The sequence below is a fragment of the Gasterosteus aculeatus genome, chromosome X (assembly GCF_964276395.1).
Source record: "Gasterosteus aculeatus chromosome X, fGasAcu3.hap1.1, whole genome shotgun sequence".
In the NCBI taxonomy this organism is placed as follows: Eukaryota; Metazoa; Chordata; class Actinopteri; order Perciformes; family Gasterosteidae; genus Gasterosteus; species Gasterosteus aculeatus.
In genome coordinates, this window is record NC_135698.1 from 20,577,006 (window position 1) to 20,600,861 (window position 23,856).

Sequence of the window (23,856 nt, forward strand, 5' to 3'; positions counted from 1 at the left end):
CTAGTGGACCACGACCTACAGACCGATGACCAGCCCACCTGTACTGGCATTGAGGACCCCAGAGTAGGACCCACTCCAGTTGGTTTACGAAGCAAAAGAACAGAAACAACTAAACAGCAACTCGTCTGGAGAGAAAACAAATGAACTAACAATGCACAATCAAAATACTGGATAAAACAAAGTAACCATAAATACACGTACAAAACTCCACCCAACATCACGGCACCGCTACAGAGCACATCCAAACGCAATCAAAATCTCTGAACACATGAAATGATCAAATTACATTTGAGACAACAACACATCTCACACAGATTAATGTTGGAATACCATCCAGCTTTGTATTGATGTATTTATGTGATAGAAGTCATTTCTCGACCGTCCTCTGTCCTTTGGGGACTCATTAGCAAAGCTAGGAAACATCTCGCTCAGCATGACATGAGCAGCTTGGCCTTCGTTACTGCAAAGCATGATGCACGGTCCCTGGATGGGTTCAGTCGGCTGCTGTGCACTCAGAGAGAGGACAGGATTCACCACCAGCCCACCAGCCTTCCTCCTCTGGAGACCCCCGACTCTGTCAATTACCGAGATGGAGCTGTGATTGATCGTGTTGCAGCCACACAAAAATCCATTGGGTCGATAACAACAATGGTGCCGTTCAGAAATCCCCATTGGATTGTGTCCGGTAGTCTGTCTATGGGAACTAGGAACACATGTAGTCACTCAAGTCACAAGCTCATTCATTACAAAAGGCACATTGATTTCAACAAGGACCACAATCAATAACCACAGCTGTGCATGGACAATATAAAAGTTTTTAATCATAAATAATTTAATCAGATGATCATGCATGAGTTTCACAGAGTCATCTCAGCACGATTGCTGTATTAGGCGATATGACTCGGTGTTAGTAGTGCATTTACACCACCGAGGAGCAGCTCATTTGTGCATTAGCGATGAGATGTTGTTGGATAAAAAACACACAGAAAATGTGAGACAGAAAAAAAGCTTTACCAAACAAACTGGATCACCTCAGTCATTACCTCTCATAATCATGACATCACAGCCATCACAAGCCTAAAGCATAAAGAGACACCGGTGAGTTGTTAATAACCACTCAGGATGAATCCACTGTGTGAAAGAAATTCACGGATGCTTTGACCTCCATTCTTTTCTTTTCCAGGCTTCATTTGCCACAAGAACTGAAGGATCTTATGACTAGTTGGAGAAATATTTGTCTTCTTTCCACAAATTTGATGAGTAAAACCACAGACATGCAATGCCGATCTTCTCATTTATTGTCAGTAAGAAAGCAAAAACAAATACTCCAAAATGTCTACTTACTCCTTTATAAAGTATGCTACGGTTCTAACTACGTCCCTAAGCCCACCCAACCACTACAACATTCAAAAAACAACTTTTTATCTTATGTAGAGAGCTTCGCTTCTGACCAGATTCTGCCTCCTTCTTCCTCTTAGATCAATTGAATAGGTCAAAAGCAATGACATCCATCACATACAGGAGGAACAACCATAAAGGGCAAAGAAGGGCTGATAAAAGAGGGAGAGACAGGCGGAAAGAATCACTCTAAAAGCCAAAGACCTCTAGTAGGGACTGCGGCAGGGAAACTGAGGGGAGAAATATGGACATCTAGGAGAAAGGACACCCAAAAATATAATGTCCTTGGCGGGCTTCTGGATCACTCGGTGCTGTGGCGCTGTGGACGCTGCAGCTCTTCCTTCTAATATTCTGTAAACTACACAGTGCATTGAGCATCTCTTTGTGTCTGCAGCGTATTCTGCCAGAACAGTGTAACTGCTGCCACATGACATCCCATCGTGTCAAAGTGGCTGATAGCTGGCGTCACAGCTCGGCAGCTTGTGGGCGTCATTCTGGAGAAAACAGACACAACCAGTAAACAGTAAGCTTGTGTTCAGGCATAATGAAATAAGTCCTTGTTTTAATGCAACTGGTCAGTGAAGGCTACACACGCGTGCACATTATGTGAACACCGTTTCACTCTTGACATCTTCATACGCCACTAAAGGTCACAGGATTGTTTGTCAAAAAGAAGAGCATCAGCTTTATGGTTAAAGTAATATTTACAGAAGAACAACATTCACAATAAAGTGTGATACACAGTGTATGAAATTGTAATTGAGATTGTAATAAAAAAAAAACAATGTCAACCAACGCACTCAACAAAAAATGATTATTGTAATTAGCATTCAGATCCATCATTATAAATCTGTGTAATTTCCATCTGTTTGGTTGCAGCAGGTCACTGGTTGCAATCAATTCTGTTTTCAGCCACTTTATGCAAAACTCAGACCCCCCCATTGATCCTTTATGTCTTCTAATAGAATAAACTGACTATTATTGCAGAGGGCTATTGGTCATTTTCGTGTCCCCCAGACATTAAGTTATTCAGTTGCCTGGGTCCCCTGTGTCCACCTGATGGAGAAAGAGAACCACAGAGCCAAGATGGCTGTCACATCGCCCGTCTCTGCCTCCAGCCGCCAGTCCCAGGGTGGCTCCGATGCAATCTGCTTCTTTTTGAGTGAAGGTTGATGATGGATCACTGTGCCACCCATGACTCCATGAAGCGGCATCTTCAGACCCCCTCCCCCATGGGAAGGTGTGTGGACACCTCGCTCCCTGACAGCGTAGAAGTGACTTTATTAAGCGTGTGGTGAGCCAGAAATAGGAGCACTTACATGCTCGCTGCCTGTAATGTGAGTGCTTCTAAGTGAACAAATAGGTAGGATCCTGTTGAGACAAAGGACAGAGTCATCGGCTCTTCATGCGAGTCTTCGTCGCAACTGCCAGAAAGGAAATACAGAAGAGCAGGTGATGTGAACAGTTGGACGGTCATGTGTTTTTTTATAAGTACCTCTGTTGTGTTTCTTTCAGTAGCTGCTAATCTGCAATAGGGGGGGTAAACAGAATCAGTGCCGGGGTATTTGTAGTTCCAGACAGGTGGTTACACAAACAGTGGTCAATCAAATCAATTCCAGCGCACACTGTGTGAGATTGAGTAAGGCTCCCGAATGGAAATAGTAGTGAGGCTCACATTGAACACAATGTTTTTATTGGTGTATAATTATTTTGCATTTAGAGTCTGTCATCTTCTCCGAGCCACGTGGCACCGTCCTATTTTCACAGCAGCCCAGTACAGACAAACCACCCAGCGGCTGCCGGTCTCCCTCCTGCTTTGAGCGGAAGGGTTTTCAGTTGGTTGCAATCTGCAACGTCATCGCTGGATAACGCTTTATCCTACACAGTGCTTCTTGTGGTGCGGAGGTCACGTAATGAATAAATCGACGGAACATACGTGACATAAGTCAAGGTTAACTCCTCCTGTGTGCCTCATCATAACAGATCATCTTGGTTTACGATTGCGTGCGAATTGATTACATGGGTTGTGCAGATTTTAGTGCACTAAATGGATATGACATATCACAAAGTGAGAAAAAAAGAAGATACTTGTGCTGCCACGGTTGAAACACATGCTGTGAACCACATTCATCTTCACAGCTATGAGTAACTGTAACAGTAAATGGGATATTTCTTGTTAATATTCACTAAAAGTAAAGGTCAAATACAAGCCACAATGCTGTAGGCAGGCGAGCAGGCACATGGTTTCATGGGGTGGCAGCTCAGCCAATTGGGATTATTTCTCTCAACGCCCTTGGCTGCTTCACAACAAGATGCTCCTCGATCATCCAGAAGGTCATATGCACAGTTCAGCGTTAGCGACGTTTACCTTTGCATGTGGACTTGGACTGACTGGCAGCCACAGTGGTCATGTCTGCTGGTAGACCCACATATACGCCCCCATAGTTCCTGAGAGGAGCGATTAAAAGACAAGGTGGTTGGATTATGTTGTGACGGCTGTGGTACAGTTACTCCTTTGAGCAAAGTGGAAGATGGCAAAGGAAAAAGCCAATTACCTTCTTTTCTCATCGTCCGGCGAGTGATCTTCTGTCCTGATTGAGAGAAGCACAGGTCAGGTCAGCTCTTATGGGAGTGCAGAAGTAAAAAAAAAAAAAACAGCACACGCTGTTGAGAAGCAGAAATGCATTTTCTCAGCTGCAGAGCATTCGAGATACACTGAATGAGCCCTTTGGGGAATCGTGCTAATTCCCATGTGGGAGTCCTCAACAACTGACGATCAGGCTGAATTGCACATTTTTGTCTCGGGTCTTGGAACCAGGCTCCTAAACTACCGGTTTCCAATGACAGAGCTTTATGGTGTGTTTTGCTGTTGTTTGTTTGTTTTTAATGACTGACATGAGGCTCCAACACCTAATTTCATCTAGGTTATTTCTAAAGGAGTGTTACCAAAATATTGGCTTGTGTCTTTCCTAAGTTTGCCTGTGTGAGTGTGTGTGTGTGTGTGTGTGTGCGTGTGGGTATATTTTGTTGTGTTGTCGGTGGTGAGCTACTGTCAGCTCTCATGAGGCCTGTGCTGACTGCTCAGATGGTTATCAAGGAACACACACACACACACCCACGTCCTGACTGATTCCAGGAAATGCTTTGGAAACGCTGCCCCTCCCAAAGTTACAGACGCTAACTGTTGATGGCCAAAGACATCCTGTCCTCCACTTAACACTCACAGATAATGTCTGGATTTCATTTTATAAAGCCAAAAGAAACTCCTTTTTACACAAAGGGTTTTTTGTGTACCAGAATCAGAGGGACCCTGGTTGTGGAGTCAAGTACTGTATTCATTTTTTCAATCTCTTTTTCGGTTTTCGACTGTTGACACATTGGAGAAATCAGCATTTTCGATTCAGAATGACTATATTATACATATATATTTTTGTTCTTCTTGTATATTTCTTTTCTTTTTACTACAAAACACTTTCATTTGTTTGTATAACATCACTGAAATATCAGTGTGGACCAAAATATTTGAACAATATAACATATATTTCAAGGTATAAATTGTGATGTGAATGTCCAAAGACGACAGTTGATGAGCTTCATAAATACTTTAAGTTTGAAATGACTCGTGTACTTACACATCTTTGGAGACGTCTTCTGGCCCTGAAAACACGTTAGAAGACCAGATTTATTTCACGTTAGTAGTGAAGAGTTTTGAAAGAGGTGAGCAACCTGACTAATAAAGGCCTTGGGACCTGTACCATAGACAAGACTTTATTAAAGTATTTCCTTTCCTCAGCTGCACGCTCTACGAAACTGGGACAGAACGAACCGACTCAGCATCGACCCAGCAGACATCATATTCTAGGAGGAACGATATGACGTGAGAGTGGCTCGCTGTGGGGAAAAACCCATGGCTGAGAAGCTCTTTGCCTGATTGCACCCCCAACCCCCCCCAGGATTCCCAGCATGCCAGTCTGCAGTCTTTTAGTCCGCGGATGAACCTTGAGTATCCGTCTTCAACTTCCTGCTTGTGCTGGGATTGTGGGTGCTCCCTCCAGGCCAAAGCAACTTCATGACTCCAGTTATTATTTACTATTTAAATGTTTGCTTTAATAATATTTCACATACAAATTAATTTAGTGTCCATTACTAGAAAACACAAATAATGAGAAATCTGAAGGTTAACAGACCTAAAGCAAGTTGTTGAGTAAGTTGAGTTGAGTTGAGTAAAATGCCTCCCCAGTGACACGCGTTGTGCTCAATGGACAATGATTTTTAACTCTTTCATGTTCGAGCAACGGATCATTTTCGATGAGCCACGTGTAGTCCACTTAACTTTATTTGAATCAAAATGAGACCACAAGGCATTGATGAAACCCAACGTCCTTCTTGAACGCGCAGCATCGCCCTCAAACATTTCCTTTCATGGCCATTTTTCATTGTATTAGTGTAGAAATGTACCTTCAAAAAGAACACTAAACCAAAAAGATGTAGGAGCAGAAAAATAGTAAATCTACAAGAAAAGGACAGCGAATGTCATCCTTGTAAAATCGAGTCTGCTGACATGACACAGGGGCCCATTCAGAAGCCTGACAAAAGCTCATTCATATCCAAGGGTGTACATCTGGGTGCATAAGACGAGAGATGAGCAATGCAACATAGAGTGCAATGAGCTACTAATTTGAGTTTGATTAGCTGGAATTTATTTATTTAAGTAATCATCAAATGTATTTCTTTAACACTGCCATTCAGCATTTAGCTCTACTATGCATTGTTAAGAGGGAACTGTAAGGTACATATTGGGTCGATGTTTTTCTGCGTTCTCTTTCACAACATAAATGAAGGTAACGTGTGGGTAAACCGTGTCCTTTCACTCCGGCATTGGTCAAATAAATTCAACCATTAATCCTGGATTTTACTCTGCTGAGCGTTTAACTCTAAGAAAGAAAAGAAAAATGGGCCGTATGCACCCAAATGAACACAGCAGCTGTTTTTCATAAACAAACAGGCCAAACTCAGACACCCACATGCTGATCAGAGACATTGTAACCCCCTCGTGGATCAGATTCTACGTATCCCAGGAGCTCTCTGTGGCTCTGTTAACATGCCTGGCAAGCACTGATTAGGTACCTGCAAGCACAAACCCATTTGCACAAGCACAAACGCACACCATAGTGATTAAATGGGCAGTGGGGTGAGGTAATCCTGCAGATACTTCAATCTAATTATTACCTCAATTTGTCTTTGACTCTTTGACTTTGTGTAGTTTAATTCAAAACAGATATTGAAACCGGATAAACCAAGTGAGAGTGATGTGTCAAATGAGGAAAAGCTACAATTTAGCAGGATATCTGTTCTCCTCTGCTTAAATGCGTCCTCTATGAATGGAACATAGCCATTGGTCAAAGGTGGATGTGTGTCACCAGAGCTGCCGTTTGTCCAGAGCTGCCTGAGCAGACGCTCCAAAGGAAGGAAAAACATAAAATACACTATGAACCACGAAGGACTTGCTCCATGTAGGATTTAACATCATAAGCGTCATTATTCGGGGGTCACTTAGCTGTAGGAGACCACGGCAGGCACAACACCAGGGGCTGAAAACAAATTGTTTTTGAGGCACCAAACATCCACGATGGTGTACGAGTGAGGTGTCTGTCTGTGGATGAAATCCACACACTGACAAACGCACACACGTGGACACATCACCGGACATACACACTAAATACAAGGGTCACCCAGACACACTTCAAAAGACCCTCCCCCCTGTTGCAGATCCAGTGATAACTCTCTCCCTCATACTCTCACCCATTATCGCACACACACACACACACACACTTATACACATATTCCTATAAAACACTCACCGTCTCCTGAGGTGTTGGTGGCTGAGGAATTGCCACAACCCATTTTGCATCGATGCAGCCACCGTCCAAGCAGAGCAGAGACTCTTAAGGAGATGAAGGAGGAGGAAAAGCACGTTGGGGTAAAGAAATGTATTTCACTGTAAATGACACAGGGATCTCTTTTGGTCTTTTTTCTCCCGCCCCCCCGCTCCCTCTCCCTTCTGTTCAGCGTTGTGCTCCTCTCAGCGGAGCAGTGCCGAGCTGAGAGTGGAGTGAAAGCGTGGAGAGAGGCGCCTTTATACGCATGCACACGCAAACACACACTGACTAAGAGAGGGAGGCTGAGGGGAGAGAAAGATGCTGTGCCTTCACATGATTTGCTCTTTTCCTCCACCCTGAAACGGTTGCCTGGAAACCGGGGGAAAGTGGGCGGAGGATGGGGTGAGAGTCAGCCAATAGTGAGCTTACTTTGTTGGTATAAATGTGTGTGGGGGGGGAATCAAATACACTTAAGGGTCACCGATGTATCTGCCTGTGTGGGACAACCTGTAACATCCTCAAATTGTCTTTGTTCGCTGAACAGAAGACCTCTATTCGTGCTACCCGCACATTTGAGGGAAGTTGAAGCAATCCTCGTACTGTCTTGTAATCAAACCACCAGGGTCACATGCAGGTCCGCTCGCAGACCCAATTGAATCCCAATTCAATATCTTCCCCTTCTTCAGTCACGTCATTCGGAGCAGTCATGTGAGTGGAGTTGGGACGACAGAATGACTTGCATTAGCAGTTTCCACCAGTGAAAAAAAGTCTCACATTCAGTCAGTGGTATTATTTTATGGCGGTAAGATGTCTGTGTGGTTGAGCCTCAAGATTTGGAAATTCCTAAATTAAGACGGTGCACATGGTTGTCATTATACCTGATAAACATAACATGCGTGTTTTATCTGAGAGAACATTACCATTGTGTAATAATAGCACACTGGCGATGAACGTGGCTAAAGTTTTCTACAAAGGGTAAAGTGTACAACTGGAAGTCATGTACTTATCATCCTGAGTCACAAACCTTTGTACTGTTCTCTTCTTTCCTCTAAAGATGTGTGTCCTTGGTCAGCTGAATCCCTTTATCCCTTTATAAAAAGTATTTTTGATTTGAACTCAAATAAAGTCTGAACTCAATTGCCTTATCTAATTTAGAGGCACTACTTACCCAATTAACCAACAGAAGTCCACTGGGGAGGACAGAATGCGTCCCTGCTGAGGATGCCTGACGAGCAGACTCAGCTTGTTATGACCTGACTACAGTGTCAAGACACAAAACAACGTGGCTTGGTCATCTTATCAAATCAATTTGACTATCGTTTGGCCCCTAAAGGTCGGAGATGTTGACTCCCTTTCAATGATTTCTTAGTTAAGTTAAGTTGTCCCATAACTGAGTTACTTCCATGGCAGTTGTCACTGCTCTCTCAAGATCAGATTGCCGTGGAAACAGGTGAAGTAAAGGTTAAGGGGTTGTTGGGGTTTCTTGCTTTTCATTCCCCCCTCAGTGTCCAAATAAACAAAGAGTTAAATCACTGTTGTTTTGACTTAAATGAAGAATCATAGAGACAGTATGGTTTAGCAGGATTTAATTTTAAAAAGTGGATGGTATTAATCTGCCTGGATCGATGGATGATTCTCAGATTATTGTTTTACAAGAGCCAAGGGACCGAGAGGTTTACAGGTGATTCTACGCCTCACAATTTGTTTGTGGTCTGAAAATGCTGTGGGAAGAGTAGAAGAGCATTTTCTGCTGTTCGCTGGTGTACTTTTTTTTATTTTTTAATATTTTTAACTTCAACTTGTATTCCTTTATTTTAAACTAACTCATAGCCCTATATTACTAACCCATAGCATTATATTTTATTCCTATTGCACTGTTGTCTGCTGTTACGCACCAACCGCCAAGTCAAATTCCTTGTATGTCTGACATATTATGGGAATACATTTTTCCTGGTTCCTGATTCCTGAAACTGACATCAACGTATTGTTCAAACAATCAATAATAAAAATAAAAATGTACTACCCTAATGCAACTTTTTTTTCTTATAAGGCTGCAAAACACAATATTTCAGATTAGTATTGTTGTATAGCCCACTTCAAAACATGGAAGACAACTAAAAAGCATTTGATGGTATTTTTACATAATCAATGAATTACTATAATTATTGTAATACAATACATAGTAAAAACAAAGATTTAGTTTGCCTTTTAAGTACTAATATTTTAACCGTAAAATACTACTGTGTTGTTCTGTTTGGATGTTGTGCAATTAGTCAAAGGTTTTCGCAAGGAACCAATACAGGTTTTGGAAATGAATCTCCATATTATGTATATATGTGTCCACACGAGGACACTGTTGGTACTGAAATGGTGAACATATTAGCCGCATCTTACATCTACTTTAACAGAAAAAACTGTCCATTTAAACTTTGAAAAAAATCAAATCATATCTTCAGAAAATAATAAAACGATATACAAAACCATGCAAATGTTTGGTGTGGACATAAAGTGAAGCGGTTTTGCACAGGTCACTCTTTTGGGCTGTAGATGAGATCAGACTGGGCCCGCTTCCAACTTCCACGTGGTCCTCTCACGCGCGCAAAGGCTGCTGGGAAACGGAGTCCCCACTCTTAATCATTCATGGTCCCATTCCTTCTCTTCCACCGCTAACAAGATGCCGGCCGTACATCACAAACTGCTCCTGGAGGACGCTTTGCAGGACAGTCCTCAGGTAGGAGCGTGTTTGCGTGTGTTCTTTACACGTTTGAGGACACAACTGTCGCACAATGCGACGTTACTAGCGCTGAAGTTAGCCTGTTAGCACGAACAATATCTTGCCCCCGTTGAAGGCGGTTTCCACTGCTCGGTGACAGCCCCCGATAGAAACACCGTTAATGGGCTGTGATACCGCACACCGGGCCGCCTGTGACTATTTTAGCGACGTTATAGTTCACACTGCTAATCACAATTAATGGCGTTCATGTGACTGGGCGTTTTGTTTACAACGCTTCCCAACGCTGCACGCAGGCGTAGCGTTGCGGTTAGACTCCCATCAGCACGGAAGCACAGAATCACTAGCGTCTACGTCTTTGGGCTGGAACCTGTCCCGGAGACGGACTGGGCCTTACTGGGAATGTTCCATTATCGGACAGCGGCTGTGTGCTGTTTCAGGCTTCGAGGTCTGCAGTTCAGTTTGATTTCTGGAAGTTGGCCACAGAGAAGTAACGCAAGGCCTCGTTTATCAGCGAGGGTGACGTGACGTGACGTGCGGGGCGGTATTTACCGCTGTGCATCCTCTGATGTAGGCGGCGGTTGGATGTAACCCCGTCTCCCCTCTGCTTTCAGTCGCATCCTCCCTTTCCGGCGGACTCGATAATTGTTCTGCTTGAGTGCACTGCGTGCTGGAGGGTCAGTTCTGTTTTCATGGGGCTCCTGCTGACATGAAAAAGGGCTGCAGTAAAATGTAAACACAGATCTTTTTATTTTTTTTTGGGGTGTGAAATTGGTTTTGACCCTTCAGTAAACTGGAATGAACTGGAAACTCGCTCTTGCTGATGGGTGTGTTCCTCTCTGCTGTAGCTGCACCTGTTAATGAAATAAAAAATACACAGAGTTTTCCCAGTCCGCCTGCAGAAAACTCCTTATTCTTCTACTTACAGTTTCACTCTGAAGCTGCAGCTACTCTTTCTATCTCTCTTATGTCATCGTTTCTCCTCCCAACGAGGTTCTTGTGAAAATCTTTTATGAATTCCAGGTTTCCTCAAATTGTTTTTAACTTTGCTACTATGTCAAGTGCCCATCTCACTGTTGCCCAATTAGCATGCCATAATTTACATTTTCCGATGTCAAATCTCATCTATGTCAAAACAAATGCTCAAGCTTACTTTCATAATAATCTAATACATACCTTAATGTGATTAGCAGTTATTGGTGCAACTTCGTTATTTACATGTGTGATTCATTGGCTGATTATACTCCTGACTATTTAGTTTGTGGATTAACTCCACAGCATATAAACCCCGCTTAACTTAAGAATGTATTTGCACACAAAATGAGGCCTTTGCATTTTTGCCTCCCATGATTTGCGTTGGGATCGGTAACCATTAACATTAGGAAATACTCCAGCCAGTAAAACCTGTTTCAGTCTTTACGTGGGCGCCTCCTTGTTATGAGACATGAGAGACTGAACCTGTCCTTCATAAGTGAATTCAACTACGGTCTCATCAGTTCATCCCGGTGTCGTATTCATCCATTATCTTCCACAGACTCGCTCCCTGCTCAGCGTGTTCGAGGAGGATGCCGGGATGCTCACAGATTACACCAACCAGCTGCTGCAATCGATGCAGCGTGTGTTCGGAGCCCAGGTACTGAACACGGAGACCCGTGTGTGGCTCTGTTGAACAGCAGCTAATTACACCTCTCCAAATTTGTCACAAAAATCACACAGCATTGTTTTGGCCTCAAGAATTAAATGTGCAAATGACTGTTTGGATGTTGTTATAATGTTTCACAAATGCTTCATGGCATAAAATAAGGAAATTGATGGATTTTTGGGGCAGACATGGATCACGTAAACGCATGCAACCACTGTGCGTTGATTCTAGTTTTACACCTGGACAAGAGAGTCATAACTTTATCTGCCTGTTGAAGAGGATTTGGGATTAAACATTTGCAATGATTGAATGACCGTAGAGGATTGATTTGGTTCACACTTACCAGAAGATGTTCCTTTTTGAACAGACAAATGCCAAACCAGGATATTATATTGGTTAACCTCTCAAATGAAAACCGACCCCATTTATGCACCGACGGTTATTGAAGAAGAAATAGAGGACCTTCTGATTTGCAGCTGAAATGGAAGTACTCCAGGTACACTGCCGTTTATAACCACCTCGCTGCACAATTCATTCAGTACGGTTTTTGGTAAGTGGGGTGAAACTCATTTTGTGCTGTCAGGGTGTAGATAGGTTTGACTTTGCTGTTCTTTGTTCTCTGGAGAATCTACTTAAATGTTGCAGTCACACTGTAGGCTTCATTTTCCTCCTGAAAGCCCACATAACCTGTGAAACATGACGCCAGGCCTTGGAATCCCGAGTAATCCTTTGTGCTCCCTTTGTCTTTCTGCCCTTTATCTGTCCCCTGCAGAGCGAGATGGGATTGGCCACGGAGCAGCTCTCCAGGCAACTTCTGGATTATGAGAAGAAAGTAAGTATGTGCGCTGTGGTTTGGGGACATGTCCCTGTCCCCTTTCTTTCGTCATCTCTATTTTCCTACTGCAGTACCTCTGATGATTTTCTCCTGAACAGCCAGTCATCGTAGTCCAGACACGTGTCTTAATGAAATCTCTGTGCGTGAAATAACTTTGAAATAAAAGCGCCCCTCTGTGGGCAATTTATCATGGGGGCGCCGTTTTATGCAGCCAACGAGAGCTAAAATAGAATAGCTGCTGAAGTCAACAGAGCAGGTCTATTAAATCATGCTAAATGAAAGACATGTGCATCAGTCAGGTCTGTGAGTTGCAGAAGGAAAATCGGGCCAGTAAAAAAGGCAACGACCAGTAATGGATGTTCTTTAAGCTCCTTTAAACAAGACGTTATTAGCATATTTGGCCCTATTCTATAAAGGGAACTTCTGTCCCAGCAGGCTACTTTGTTCTTTACTTCTTGGCACATTTTATATATATATATATATATATATATATATATATAATTTCTATAATGTTGCATAGATGCAACATCATGCAGATTCATCAGGCTTTAAACACGTCTCCCCCCTCCCTTCTACTTCTAACTAGAACTTTGCCCTCGGAAAAGGTGACGAAGAAGTGATCTGCACACTGCAGAACTTTGCCAAAACTGTAGGGGAGGTGAGTTTGCACTTTGGTTCTTTTTAGATGTGTAAATGTGCGTGTGTGTCTCGCAGCAGAAGAGAGCGGCGATAAACTCCTGCATTGTCTGTCGGCTCTTTATCGTGTAGCTCCTGTGCTCCACTTGTGTTCTGGTGGAAATGACCTCAACGGAAAGACCTGACCTTTTTAACCTCGCTGTAAGACAAGAACTGATTGTATACAGCCGCTAAGGGGGAGCGGTGAGGTGAATGTGATGCTCCGTTGGATAGACAAAACAGATGGGCCCTTCAATGTAACACTTGACTGTCCAGTCGACACTCAAAGAGATTTAGGATACACCGATCAACACACACATGCTCAGAGGACACAGGGGGATTGTTTGCTTGACCTTTAGCTCGTGTTTTACAGCCGAGAACTCGTTTCACAACAAGTATTAAGCCGAAGGCGGCACCTGATCCTATGAACTTTAGCACTTGCTCAGTGGTTGAGATGAACCTGGATGTCATCGTGTTAGATGGAGTCTAGCTCGTTGGTAAGCATTGAGATCTCTAGCAGGATTTGCTGTGTGTGCTCATGTTTCCAACGTCGGAGAAAACCAACAGTTTTTATTATTTTCTTCCACTAATGTTTCACAAGAGGGGCTTTGTCAGTTATGCACCCGTTACGCTCAAAAAGCCTGCTGGAGGAAATGTAACTGGCTGCAAATGTTGCTGTAAATATTGAAATAAATCTAAATCCCTCAAGAGGTTTAGCAAGGGTACATCTTTTGTTTGTGTCCTTATGCACTGCTTGACATTTTTGTATAATCTGTCCTTTTTCTTTTTTTTTTTTTTTTACATCCAGCTGAATTCGCTGCACTCTGAGCTAGCAAACCAGATGGCTGACAGCATGGTTTTCCCCCTGATCCAGTTCAGAGAGAAGGACCTTACTGGTAGGGACGCACGCACACACGCACACACACACACACGCACACGCGCAAATATTTTCCTAAAAAAGGTTTTTATCCGCTGCCAGACTGATAAATCGGAGGATACAGGCAATAAAACGTGAGGCATCCGAAGGGAAAACTGAGATCCTGTGCATCAATATGTCAATGTAATAATATATCAATAAGTGTGCTGTGAGCATTTGGTCCAAAGGTCGGTTTTAAGCTAGCTACATTTCAGCTATGAAGCTGGTAAACAAATTGCCCTAAAATGATCTTCTGACATGCACAAAAGCTATTTCAGGTTCCCTGAGTGTGGGACAGATTAATACAAAGTATTTGTTTGCCTTTTGAGGAGAACGTACGGTTAAACACGGGCCGTGTTATGTTGCTATAAACAAATGGGCTTGTAATTATAATGTTAAGATTTAACGAATTGTTGTCCGCGATGAAAAAGGACAACTGGCAACTGGTAATGTCGGAGAGGCTTTTTTGGCTCCCCCAGGTGTTTTACTCCGAGGGGGGGGGGGCTGATTAAGCACAGATTATCTAAAAAAAATTTTTTTTAAAAGCCTAACAACTTCGTATACGTCGACTCTTTCAGAGATAAGCACACTGAAGGAGATCTTTGGCATCGCCACCGACGGTAAGTAGAAATCCAAACTGATTTTGGAAAAGCATCACGCAGCAGTCACTGTCTGATCCTCCATGTTGTTAATCTACTCACCTGCAGAGCACGAGGCAGCTATGGTCAAATACAGCCGATTGCCCAAGAAGAAGGAGAATGAGAAGGTAGAGTGAGTGCGAGGCCCAAAAGCTCCTGAAAGGCTCACATCCAAGTATGACCCTTGTAATGCAGTGGAATTATTTCATTGGCATTTTGAGTACAACTAGATGGAATTAACTACTCTGTCCTGGAGTTTTAATAATACTGTAACATCGCCGTGCCTTATAACGGATGCAGAGCAAATGTTCCTTTGCCATTTGTTTCCATTGGAATATCTCTTCATGTCCAGCTGGACGTTCAAGATGATGTGACGAGTCACTTATTTGTATGTGTGATCGAGTAGGCCAATGATTTGCATATGTATGAGTGTGTATAGAGAGCTCGGCGGTTTATGTAGACTGTATAGTTTGCATGTTTAAGCCTCTCCCGTCTGCACAGCTGAAGTCTGATTTGGTGAAGGAGGTGGCGTACACCAGAAGGAAGCAGCACCAGGCCTCACTGCAGTATTACTGCGCCCTCAACGCGCTGCAGTACCGCAAGAGAGTAGCTATGCTGGAACCCATGCTTGGCTACACACAGGCACAGGTACTCGGCAGTCTAGTTCGCACACCATTACCATTCCAGTATACATATTCAGTATTCAAAAACAAGGGAACTGGCTTGGTTTTCAAATGCTATTTGTTCGCATGCAAAATGTCAAAACATCCCAAACTACTGAGAACAAAACGTTTGTAAGCATATAGTCACTTATTAGAAAACTAGTTTCCAAGTGGAAATGCCAAAGCGCCTCTGTTACCAGCTTCACTAATGTGAGAATTTGATGCTTTCATCTTAAATATGTCAAATCAAATGAAGGTGCATTTAGTATTTATAACTATAGTCTTCCGTTTTACAGATGATTGATTGAGCAAAGAAACGTCCACCAATAATGAGATGGTATAAAGTTGAATTAGAACAAGTACAAACTGGAATTGCTTATTATTCCCTCAAACTTCTCAGATCAGCTTCTTCAAGAAAGGCATCGAGCTGATGTCAAAGAAGATGGACAACTGTCTGTCCTCTGTGTCTGACATGACTCAAAGGTGAAGACCCGTTCACGTGTGCACTAAATGTGATGAACCGCAGCTTTTGTATTAATATGATAAAATAATGACTGTGTATGATCCCCAACAGAAATAATAGTATTGTAATGTTCTGCAGAAGATATTTCATAGTTTAAATGAGCCTCTTCGGGCAATGCAACTGTGATTTTACAGAATAGTTTAACTTATTTTAATGATAAAAGCATCTTAATGCTAGAAAAGGTTGTGATGATTTGTCTGTTTTTCTACCCCTTTTCCCTGTCTAGCATCCAGGCCCAGCTCGACACGGAGGCGGAGGCCATGCGTGGGTCCCAGAGGGAGTTTCTGTCCGTGGAGGACACGGTTTACATGCCAGATAAGGACATTGAGCCCGTCAATCGCACTCTCATCCAGAAGGCTGGATACCTCAACATCAGGAAGTGAGATTCATTTTACCCATCTTAAATCCTGGGACGCTTCCTGTTCACGTTTAGGGATTAATGCAGTTTAGGAACATGCTCCGACTCCCTGATTTTAGCTTTTCTGGCCAAAGTTTCTGAAAGTAGGTGAAGCACCGCAAACAATCCGTCCGTCACAGCAGACAAGGTGGGTCAGGCAGCATGTTGACAGCGTGCGTTGTCAGCTTATACCAGTGTGGATGTATGAGATGGGAAACCTCCTTAATGGCCTCGGGGAGGTGGGGGGTAGAACGGCTGCATAGCCTGCAATGTGATTTAGTGAAATGTCAGAGCTGTCAAACTCTGTCTCTTGCTCATATATATTCAAAGTCTCTGACAAATGTCTGTGACACCAGAGAAAAGGTTTCCACAGAATGCCACTCTGTTTAATGACACACACACACACACACATACACAACGCCAGCTGCCTCAAACACTCCAAATGAGTCCAGAGAACATTTGTTATTTCCACTGGCTTCTCAGTATTAAGGCGTCTCCGTCACCCACAGCAGTACGAGACATTTATTTTGATATTAATCAAAGTTCATCCAGGAATGTTTTTCAACCTGAACGTGGAAGCGGCCGGCGTACAGGTGAGCCATTTAGATGAGTCCTACACGTGTCACTTTGTTTTGAAGTGAGTCAAAGTCAGATTATATTGTAGATCCCAAGACCTGGAAATATCCAGCTGTTTCTAAGGCTTTGCATACAACAGTAGTGTGTGAACCGGTAATAACCAAAAATAAAAGTCAGTGGGGCCACAACAAATGTTAGATTTTTTAAAGGAAGATAAAGTCGTAATGATCTGCAGGAGAGCGTCTCCGTTCCTTTTGAAATGTAATACAACATCTTAACAAGCATGTCATGACCGAGGACTGTTTGACAAGATGAAGCAATTTCATTTCTGTTCATAATGTTGCAGTTTCTTTGAAACTGAATAACCTAATTCATTTGATTACTCCTATTAAATATTTGATGGTTTATGTTTGTCATAAGCAGTGGGACATGCATTCTTGTTTGCAGAAAAAAAACCTTGAACCCTGAATCTCCATCACATCCAGTTTAAATATGTCGCCCACTTCACCCATTAAACTTCCCATCATGCCACTATTACGTTTTCCACATTATTTCCACATTATTTTCCCAAGTGCTGACTTTTTAAAAATGTACTTTCCTCAGTAAAACCGGGCTGGTGACCACAGCGTGGGACCGACTGTATTTCTTCACCCAGGGGGGGAACCTCATGTGTCAGCCGCGGGGGGCGGTGGCGGGGGGCATGGTGCTGGACCTGGACAACAGCTCTGTCATGGCTGTGGAGTGTGAAGACAGACGCTACTGTTTTCAAATCACCTCCCCCTCAGGGAAAACGTATGTGCACCTTTTCAACATATAATATAAACATAATGCACACTGCATTGGATGCATTTCATTTAATTATCTCCATTGCCATCAATGCCTCCAGATCAATGATTCTACAAGCTGAAGGCAAAAGGGAATATGAAGAAGTAAGTGTGAAAGAGGCAGATGAAACCGCTTTGATGTTCCTCGTTGTTTTTCATCTTCCTCTCAAAGAGATCTGCTGGTCAGAAAATGTCATGGTTTTCATATTGGGTCTCTGGCTTGGACACATCTGACGGGCCCGTCCCAGCTGGTATCTGTCAAGTGGGTTGAGGTGAAGGTGAAGGAAGTTCTAATGTGGATCTCTTTTGTTTCCTGTGTAGTGGATTTGTACTGTGAACAACATCTCCAGACAGATCTACCTGACTGACAACCCAGAGGTAACGCACACTCCAACGCAACGCCGTCGCGCTCACGCACACTCCAACGCCGTCGCGCTCACGCGCACTCCAACGCAACGCCGTCGTCTCTCGCTCTACAACGCAACGCCGTCGTCTCTCGCTCTACAACGCAACGCCGTCGTCTCTCGCTCTACAACGCAACGCCGTCGTCTCTCGTGCACTACAACGCAACGCCGTCGCCGCTCGCTCTACAACGCAACGCCGTCTCTCGCGCACTACAACGCAACGTCGTCTCTCGCGCACTCCAACGCAACGCCGTCTCTCGCGCACTCCAACGCAACGCCGTCTCTCCCGCACTCCAACGCAACGGCGTCGCTCACGCACACTCCAACGCAACGGCGTCGCTCACGCACACTCCAACGCACACTCCAACGCAACACCGTCGCTCACGCACACTCCAACGCAACGCCGTCTCTCGCAACGCCGTCTCTCGCGCACTCCAACGCCAGTCCCTTCATTTGCTCCGGCTTTAACACCAATAAACGAGTCTGTTATAGAGACATTAAGGGTAATGGGCTTGTCCCAGTGCTGAGAAGAGGACTCATCCTTTTGTGTCAAACAGCTGTTTCCTCGAAAGCTTTTCATTTTCAGTCCCAGAATCTTGAATGTTTGCGGGAAGATTTGCTCTCCGAAAATGTGTATTCTTGAGAAACGGACAGAAAAATACTATACTAATAATACGGGTAAGTAATCATTTTACATAACAGCAAATCACAGGCTTGTTATCGGAGGATGTAGGAAATAGTTGTGTGTCTGTGCGCGCTGTTGAAACTACTGTATGTTTTCTGTTTCTTTGTGGGATCGTTGGATTGATACCACATGGAAGTCACGCAAAAGATGGGAATTAAGTAAAGTGCATCAATCCGCAAATGGACAAAGATTTCCAACACAGTTCATTTAGTTTATCCAGTTGTTTTTAAGTCAATGTGCCCACATTCTCTGAGAGTGTCTGTCTTCAATGTTTCTCCTTGATAGGCTGTGGCCATCCGACTGAACCAGACCGCTATCCAGGCCGTCACCCCCATCACCAGCTTTGAGAAGAGACCAGAGGGCTCGCCCAACCCTGACAGGTCCGGCATGCTGCTACTCGTTCAATATGATCTCCATCCCGAGGATGGAGGAAATCCCTTTTCTTATTGTGGAAAGACTAAGCTGCACAGTCCTTTTTGATTCGTATGTCGCACGTGTTTTGCTTTTGGTCTGTGCAGCTCTTTACACATCAGTTTCCTCTGGGTGCAAACTGATAACAGCTCCAGGACAGAAGGAGAAATAGAATTGCAAGCTATGATTACTGAGGAGGATAATGTGAACTGAAAAGGCATTTGGCTTTTTCTCCCCACTATATCCAACAGCGTGCAGTAAGTGGTCCCTTGACTGTTCACTAAAAGGTTTCTTCAAACAAGGATTGCACATTTCTATCTTAGCAAGTGAACATTAGAGGCGGATCTGTGCGCCTACGCAAGTGTTCGAAGGCTGGTTTGTTCTTTAAAGGCTCGAGAGAAACAATCTAGTTTAAGCATTATGTTTGTCCGTTTCCATGCAGAGCGTCTCAGATTAGGGTATAAAAATCAAGAGAACACGTCAACTGTGTCTAATGATTAGCCTTTTCAGGTCATTTTAGGCAGCGCTAGCTCTCAATAACATACTGTATGTAGCAAGCTAACTTGTTAGCTGTTAACAGCCCTTGTTCAGTGTTTCAGCTGAGAATAATGTAACGCTACTAATCTGTCCATACTGGCTGCGATGGAGACCCTAATTACCGTTAGTGTAGAGAATAGAAACTATTCACTTCTTTGATGCAAATATAAAACATGTGGACCGTGACTTTTTTTTAAAGTTCTGTCTGTGTCGTCCCTGAAGAGCGAAGCCAGGAGGCGTATACGTTACCAGCAGTGGATCCCAGAAGACGGGGGCCGCTCCGGAACCAGAAGACCTCATCGCCCCAGGGACGCCCATTCAGTTTGACATCATGCTGCCGGCCTCGGAGTTTCAGGACCAGAACAGGGCCGGGGGCAGGTGTGTGTGTGTGTGTGTGTGTGTGTGTGTGTGTGTGTGTGTGTGTGTGTGTGTGTCAGGAGCGAGTAGTGCTGGTGGCTGATGATGTCGATGTCCTGAAAGTCGGCCTCGTGGTTGTTATTCTATTATTTCCAGGAAGCCAAATGCTTCTCAATGCAGCACTTTAATTGTTTGTTGTTTTGCTGTTGTGTGTTTTTGCTTCCTGGCAGACGCACAAATCCGTTTGGCGAAACGGACGATGATTGTTTAACGGAAACTGGCGGTAACTATTTTCCTTCCTCCCTCTAAACGCCGGAGTTCTGCTTAAAGTCGTTGTTTGTGTTCCAGCCGTTTGCGTTCCTACAGGAGTGGTGTTGACTCGAGCCTTCGAGCTGCTGATGTTTGTACGTTTCCACAGACTCCCTCCTGCAGCAGGTTTTTGCCGTGCGCTTCCAAGGCTCGATGGCGGTGCGCTGCGGCAACAATCAGGAGGTGATCTACGAGGCCATGAGGCAGGTGCTGGCGGCCAGAGCCATCCACAACATCTTCAGGACCACCGAGTCCCACCTCATGGTCACCAGCAGTAGCCTCAGGTGATAAGACGTTTACGTGAACACCACCCGTGGGGGCAGAAGAAGACAATTGAGCGGATCTCAGCATTTAGAAACGACGAAGCATTGAGACGTGTTCCAATAATATCGACATATTCTACTTCTAAAACGTTTTGGAGACCAAATGCGTTGTGTTGCATTCATAGAGCGTTTTTTGGTTTCTCCTCCTACTCTTTGAACTATTCTCCTGTAATGATCTTCCAAATTGTTTTCACCTAGACTCCCATTGTTTCTGCTACCAGGAATTAACGTCATTTTATTCAAATCTGTCTAGAATTGAATGAACAAGACTATTTTTAATATTTCTTCACAACAGGTTGATCGACCCTCAGACTCAAGTGACAAGGATAAGTGTAAGTATGACAGGAATTTGGTTTAGTCACCCAACTCCTACTACATAATAACAAATCAATATTCTCTCACTTCTCAGTTCCAGCTTGGAGACGTTTGCCAGTTTGCCGCCCACCAAGAGAACGGGAGGCTGATGGGGTTCGTGGTGGAGGGCAGAGACTGGAGTGACGGAGATGAGGAGGGCGAACCTTCGTTCAGCGCCTTCGTTTTTGAGAGCAACACGGAGGGCGAAAAGGTTGAGACAGAGACATTACTATTTTATCAAAAACCGTTACAGGCAAAATATTTAGTTGAAAATCGAATATAAAACTTAGTCACAGTGTACAACTTGTTAGAAAAGTATTTATAGAATATTTCATAATATAGTGTGTTATGTTATAAATGTTGAAAAAGTAATTGTCTAAAAGGGATAATTTATCTACAAAAGTATTATTCAAAGGTTATAGTTTACCATTTAAGATATTAATAAAGTTGTCTACAGGGTTATTACAAATTTGGCAAAAGAGGTTTTTAAATGTATTAAAATAAACTGCCTGCATAAACCTTTTATTAACTTTCATCTTTTGTCTATATTACAGATATGTTACACCATAAACTTGGCAAAGGACATTACAGAAGCCAAGAAGGTATCATCACCATGGAAACTGTTTGTTGCATTCAAATTCAAAACCCATTACTATGTTGGAGGACAAAGTATAATACACTTAAACAAATTTGATATTTGTGAGGCTGCAATCATTTCTCAATCAAACATTTGTTTTTGTAAACAGTGTCTTTTTAAAGTAATCCGACTTAGCTGAATTCTTCTCTAGCTAACTTTTAAAGGAACTCCACATGTCATTTTGATGTTATTCATTCTAATTGTTGCTTTTGTTTTTGTAATTATTCCTGAATCTTTTTTTATGTATATTTTTAATCATTTGCAAAGCTCATTTTATATCATGTTTTGTTCTGTTTTCCTGCAATCTTATTTTTTTTAACCCTTTAAGTAGCTGAATGAGAAATTAAATCTACTTACATTAATGGAGATAAATAGAAAGGCCTGTAGCCCCCACCACATGAAGGGGAAGTAGGTACATTCAAAATGTATTGTCACCACTAATGAAGTTTCTCCGGTTCTATTTTTTTCTTATTATTTATTTCTATTTCTCTTATCGATCTCTTTTATTTTGAAAGGACCCAGAGGCCCTGGCCCAGCTGATGAAGAACATGCCTCTGACCAGTGATGGTAAATTCCTGCTGCTGGAGCCGGAGACCGGCGACACGAGCAACGGAGCAGAAGAAGACCTGGAGTCTGAAGCCTAAACCCACTTAGGACCAGGACCACGGTCCACCATCTCCCCGGGACAGAAGGCTTCCGCTGGCTGGACATCGTAACTCTGTAACACCCATATTAGAGTGTAGTTCACTTACTTAGTAGTTACTAGATCTCCAGTCGTCCCATTAGCCAGACCGTGGTGGGGGTCTTTGGACTTGTTTTTAGCGGGTGGTGCTTCCATCAGAAGGGAGCCTTTACAGGTACGATTATGTTTCATTGCCATTTAACAGAAGGTGGGGACTCATTTGCTCAGTTTCTAGGTTTACATAGTTTGGGGAGTTTATTCTTTACATATTAACTTGTTTGAAACACTTATTTCCTGTGTGTACAAAATGTTCCATTCCAAGGTTATTCTGTTTGATAAGAGTGCAGTAATTAAGACAATCTATGGATCTTAGACTCTTTAACACAATGAAGGACACGGTCAGATCCTTTTAGCATTGCTTATTGTTCTCACTCTGGCTCCGGAAGCAGTGGATGCAATTTAGCATTAAAATAACCTTTTTTTTTTTCTTTCTCCTTTTTGCACTCATGCCACTTTCAGGTTGCACACACAAGGCATCATGACCTTCTTCGGCATCCCCACTAAACTGAATAGATGTCATAAACCCGGTCATCGACCAGTGAAAAAGGAAGTCTTAGGCGGTCTGTATGCAACGTCCTCCTTGAGCAGCCCAAATGTTCTTTGGTGAGATTAGAACGACGTGCTGCGTTTCTCTAAAGCTTATGTAAATACGAACTGTCGGAGTGTCTCCGATGTGCCGTTTTAATCAGTTGGCTTCATTAAGAGCTTTCAGAGTCCGTATGCTCGGACTGGTGTATGATTAAATGATGGTGTTTGCGCTCTCTGTCCCTCTGAATAATATTTTTTTTTTTTAAAGAAAAGCTTTTTTAAATCAGTGAAATGTTAACGCATGTAGGCAGACCCCCGGGGGGCTTTATTATGCACTCAACTGGCCCGTTGCTTAAACATATGAATAATAAACAGCGGGGGAAGCGACTGCTCCGTGAAAGGCTGCCGTTCCTCGTTTTACTCCGTTGGAGGTGTAGCACGAACCATGTTTTTGTATTGTAATTCAGACGTTGGTCGTGTTGACGTGTCCGCTGGCTTTTTCTACTCTAATAATTCTACACCAGAGCTCTTGGTAGAATTATTAAACAAGGAAGGATATTAAATCGATGTCCCCCATAATCAGCTATGACGTTTGATTGCTTGTGACACTAATTGCACTCAAAGGTTGACAGTTGGAAGATGCACTCAATTGGTTTCCTGGTGTAAAGTGAAATGAACAGATACATTTATTCCAAGGAGTTCTTGTCTTAATTCTACCATAAACATGTTTCTCTAAATGAAGAGCTGTGGCTTTTTCTTTTTGCCCGTTGTACATGTGCATTGGCAGCCCTTCTGACGCTATAAAGAAACCGTTGTCCAACCAATAGTCTGACTCTTTTCTCAGGTGCTGTTTGATGGCTCATCCTTATTGTG

At 43.2% G+C, this 23,856-nt stretch overlaps 2 protein-coding genes across 9 annotated transcripts; one reads left to right on the top strand and one right to left on the bottom strand.

Moving 5' to 3' along the window:
* Positions 1-801: 801 nt before the first annotated feature.
* On the bottom strand, positions 802-7,591 carry c25h12orf75 (chromosome 25 C12orf75 homolog). Of its 8 annotated transcripts, XR_005710102.2 has the most exons (7): positions 7,260-7,557; positions 5,031-5,055; positions 3,954-3,989; positions 3,767-3,846; positions 2,894-2,924; positions 2,718-2,769; positions 1,284-1,892 (listed from the first exon to the last, which is right to left on the bottom strand). XR_005710102.2 is itself a non-coding variant. In XM_040163299.2 (6 exons), exons 1-5 carry the CDS (start codon positions 7,300-7,302, stop codon positions 2,920-2,922), a joined length of 189 nt encoding a protein of 62 aa, XP_040019233.2. In that variant the 5' UTR covers positions 7,303-7,557; the 3' UTR covers positions 802-2,769; positions 2,894-2,919. The 8 variants fall into 8 exon arrangements, 6 of the variants coding, with proteins under 6 accessions (XP_040019233.2, XP_040019234.2, XP_040019232.2 ...); XM_040163299.2 differs by having other exon boundaries at positions 802-2,769; XM_040163301.2 differs by lacking the exon at positions 2,718-2,769.
* Positions 7,592-8,909: 1,318 nt separating this feature from the next.
* Positions 8,910-23,807, top strand: appl2 (adaptor protein, phosphotyrosine interaction, PH domain and leucine zipper containing 2). Its single transcript, XM_040162328.2, has 21 exons — positions 8,910-10,008; positions 11,543-11,641; positions 12,423-12,482; positions 13,072-13,143; positions 13,969-14,056; positions 14,655-14,696; positions 14,784-14,842; positions 15,216-15,362; positions 15,777-15,859; positions 16,126-16,278; positions 17,476-17,664; positions 17,759-17,801; positions 18,018-18,074; positions 19,071-19,165; positions 19,956-20,111; positions 20,321-20,373; positions 20,509-20,683; positions 21,018-21,054; positions 21,132-21,287; positions 21,631-21,678; positions 22,229-23,807. Exons 1-21 carry the CDS (start codon positions 9,952-9,954, stop codon positions 22,355-22,357), a joined length of 1,998 nt encoding a protein of 665 aa, XP_040018262.1. The 5' UTR covers positions 8,910-9,951; the 3' UTR covers positions 22,358-23,807.
* Positions 23,808-23,856: the final 49 nt, after the last annotated feature.

Excerpts from the sequence above, each read along its gene's own strand:
- c25h12orf75 (XM_078082975.1), bottom strand. The coding sequence starts at position 7,302 with ATGGGTTGTGGCAATTCCTCAGCCACCAACACCTCAGGAGACG. Across the intron at positions 5,056-7,259 it reads CACCAACACCTCAGGAGACG|GGCCAGAAGACGTCTCCAAA; the intron begins GTGAGTGTTTTA and ends ACGTGTTTTCAG. Across the intron at positions 3,847-3,953 it reads CCGGACGATGAGAAAAGAAG|GAACTATGGGGGCGTATATG; the intron begins GTAATTGGCTTT and ends CGCTCCTCTCAG.
- appl2 (XM_040162328.2), top strand. The coding sequence starts at position 9,952 with ATGCCGGCCGTACATCACAAACTGCTCCTGGAGGACGCTTTGCAGGAC. Across the intron at positions 14,697-14,783 it reads CTTTGGCATCGCCACCGACG|AGCACGAGGCAGCTATGGTC; the intron begins GTAAGTAGAAAT and ends ACTCACCTGCAG. Across the intron at positions 21,288-21,630 it reads GCAACACGGAGGGCGAAAAG|ATATGTTACACCATAAACTT; the intron begins GTTGAGACAGAG and ends TCTATATTACAG.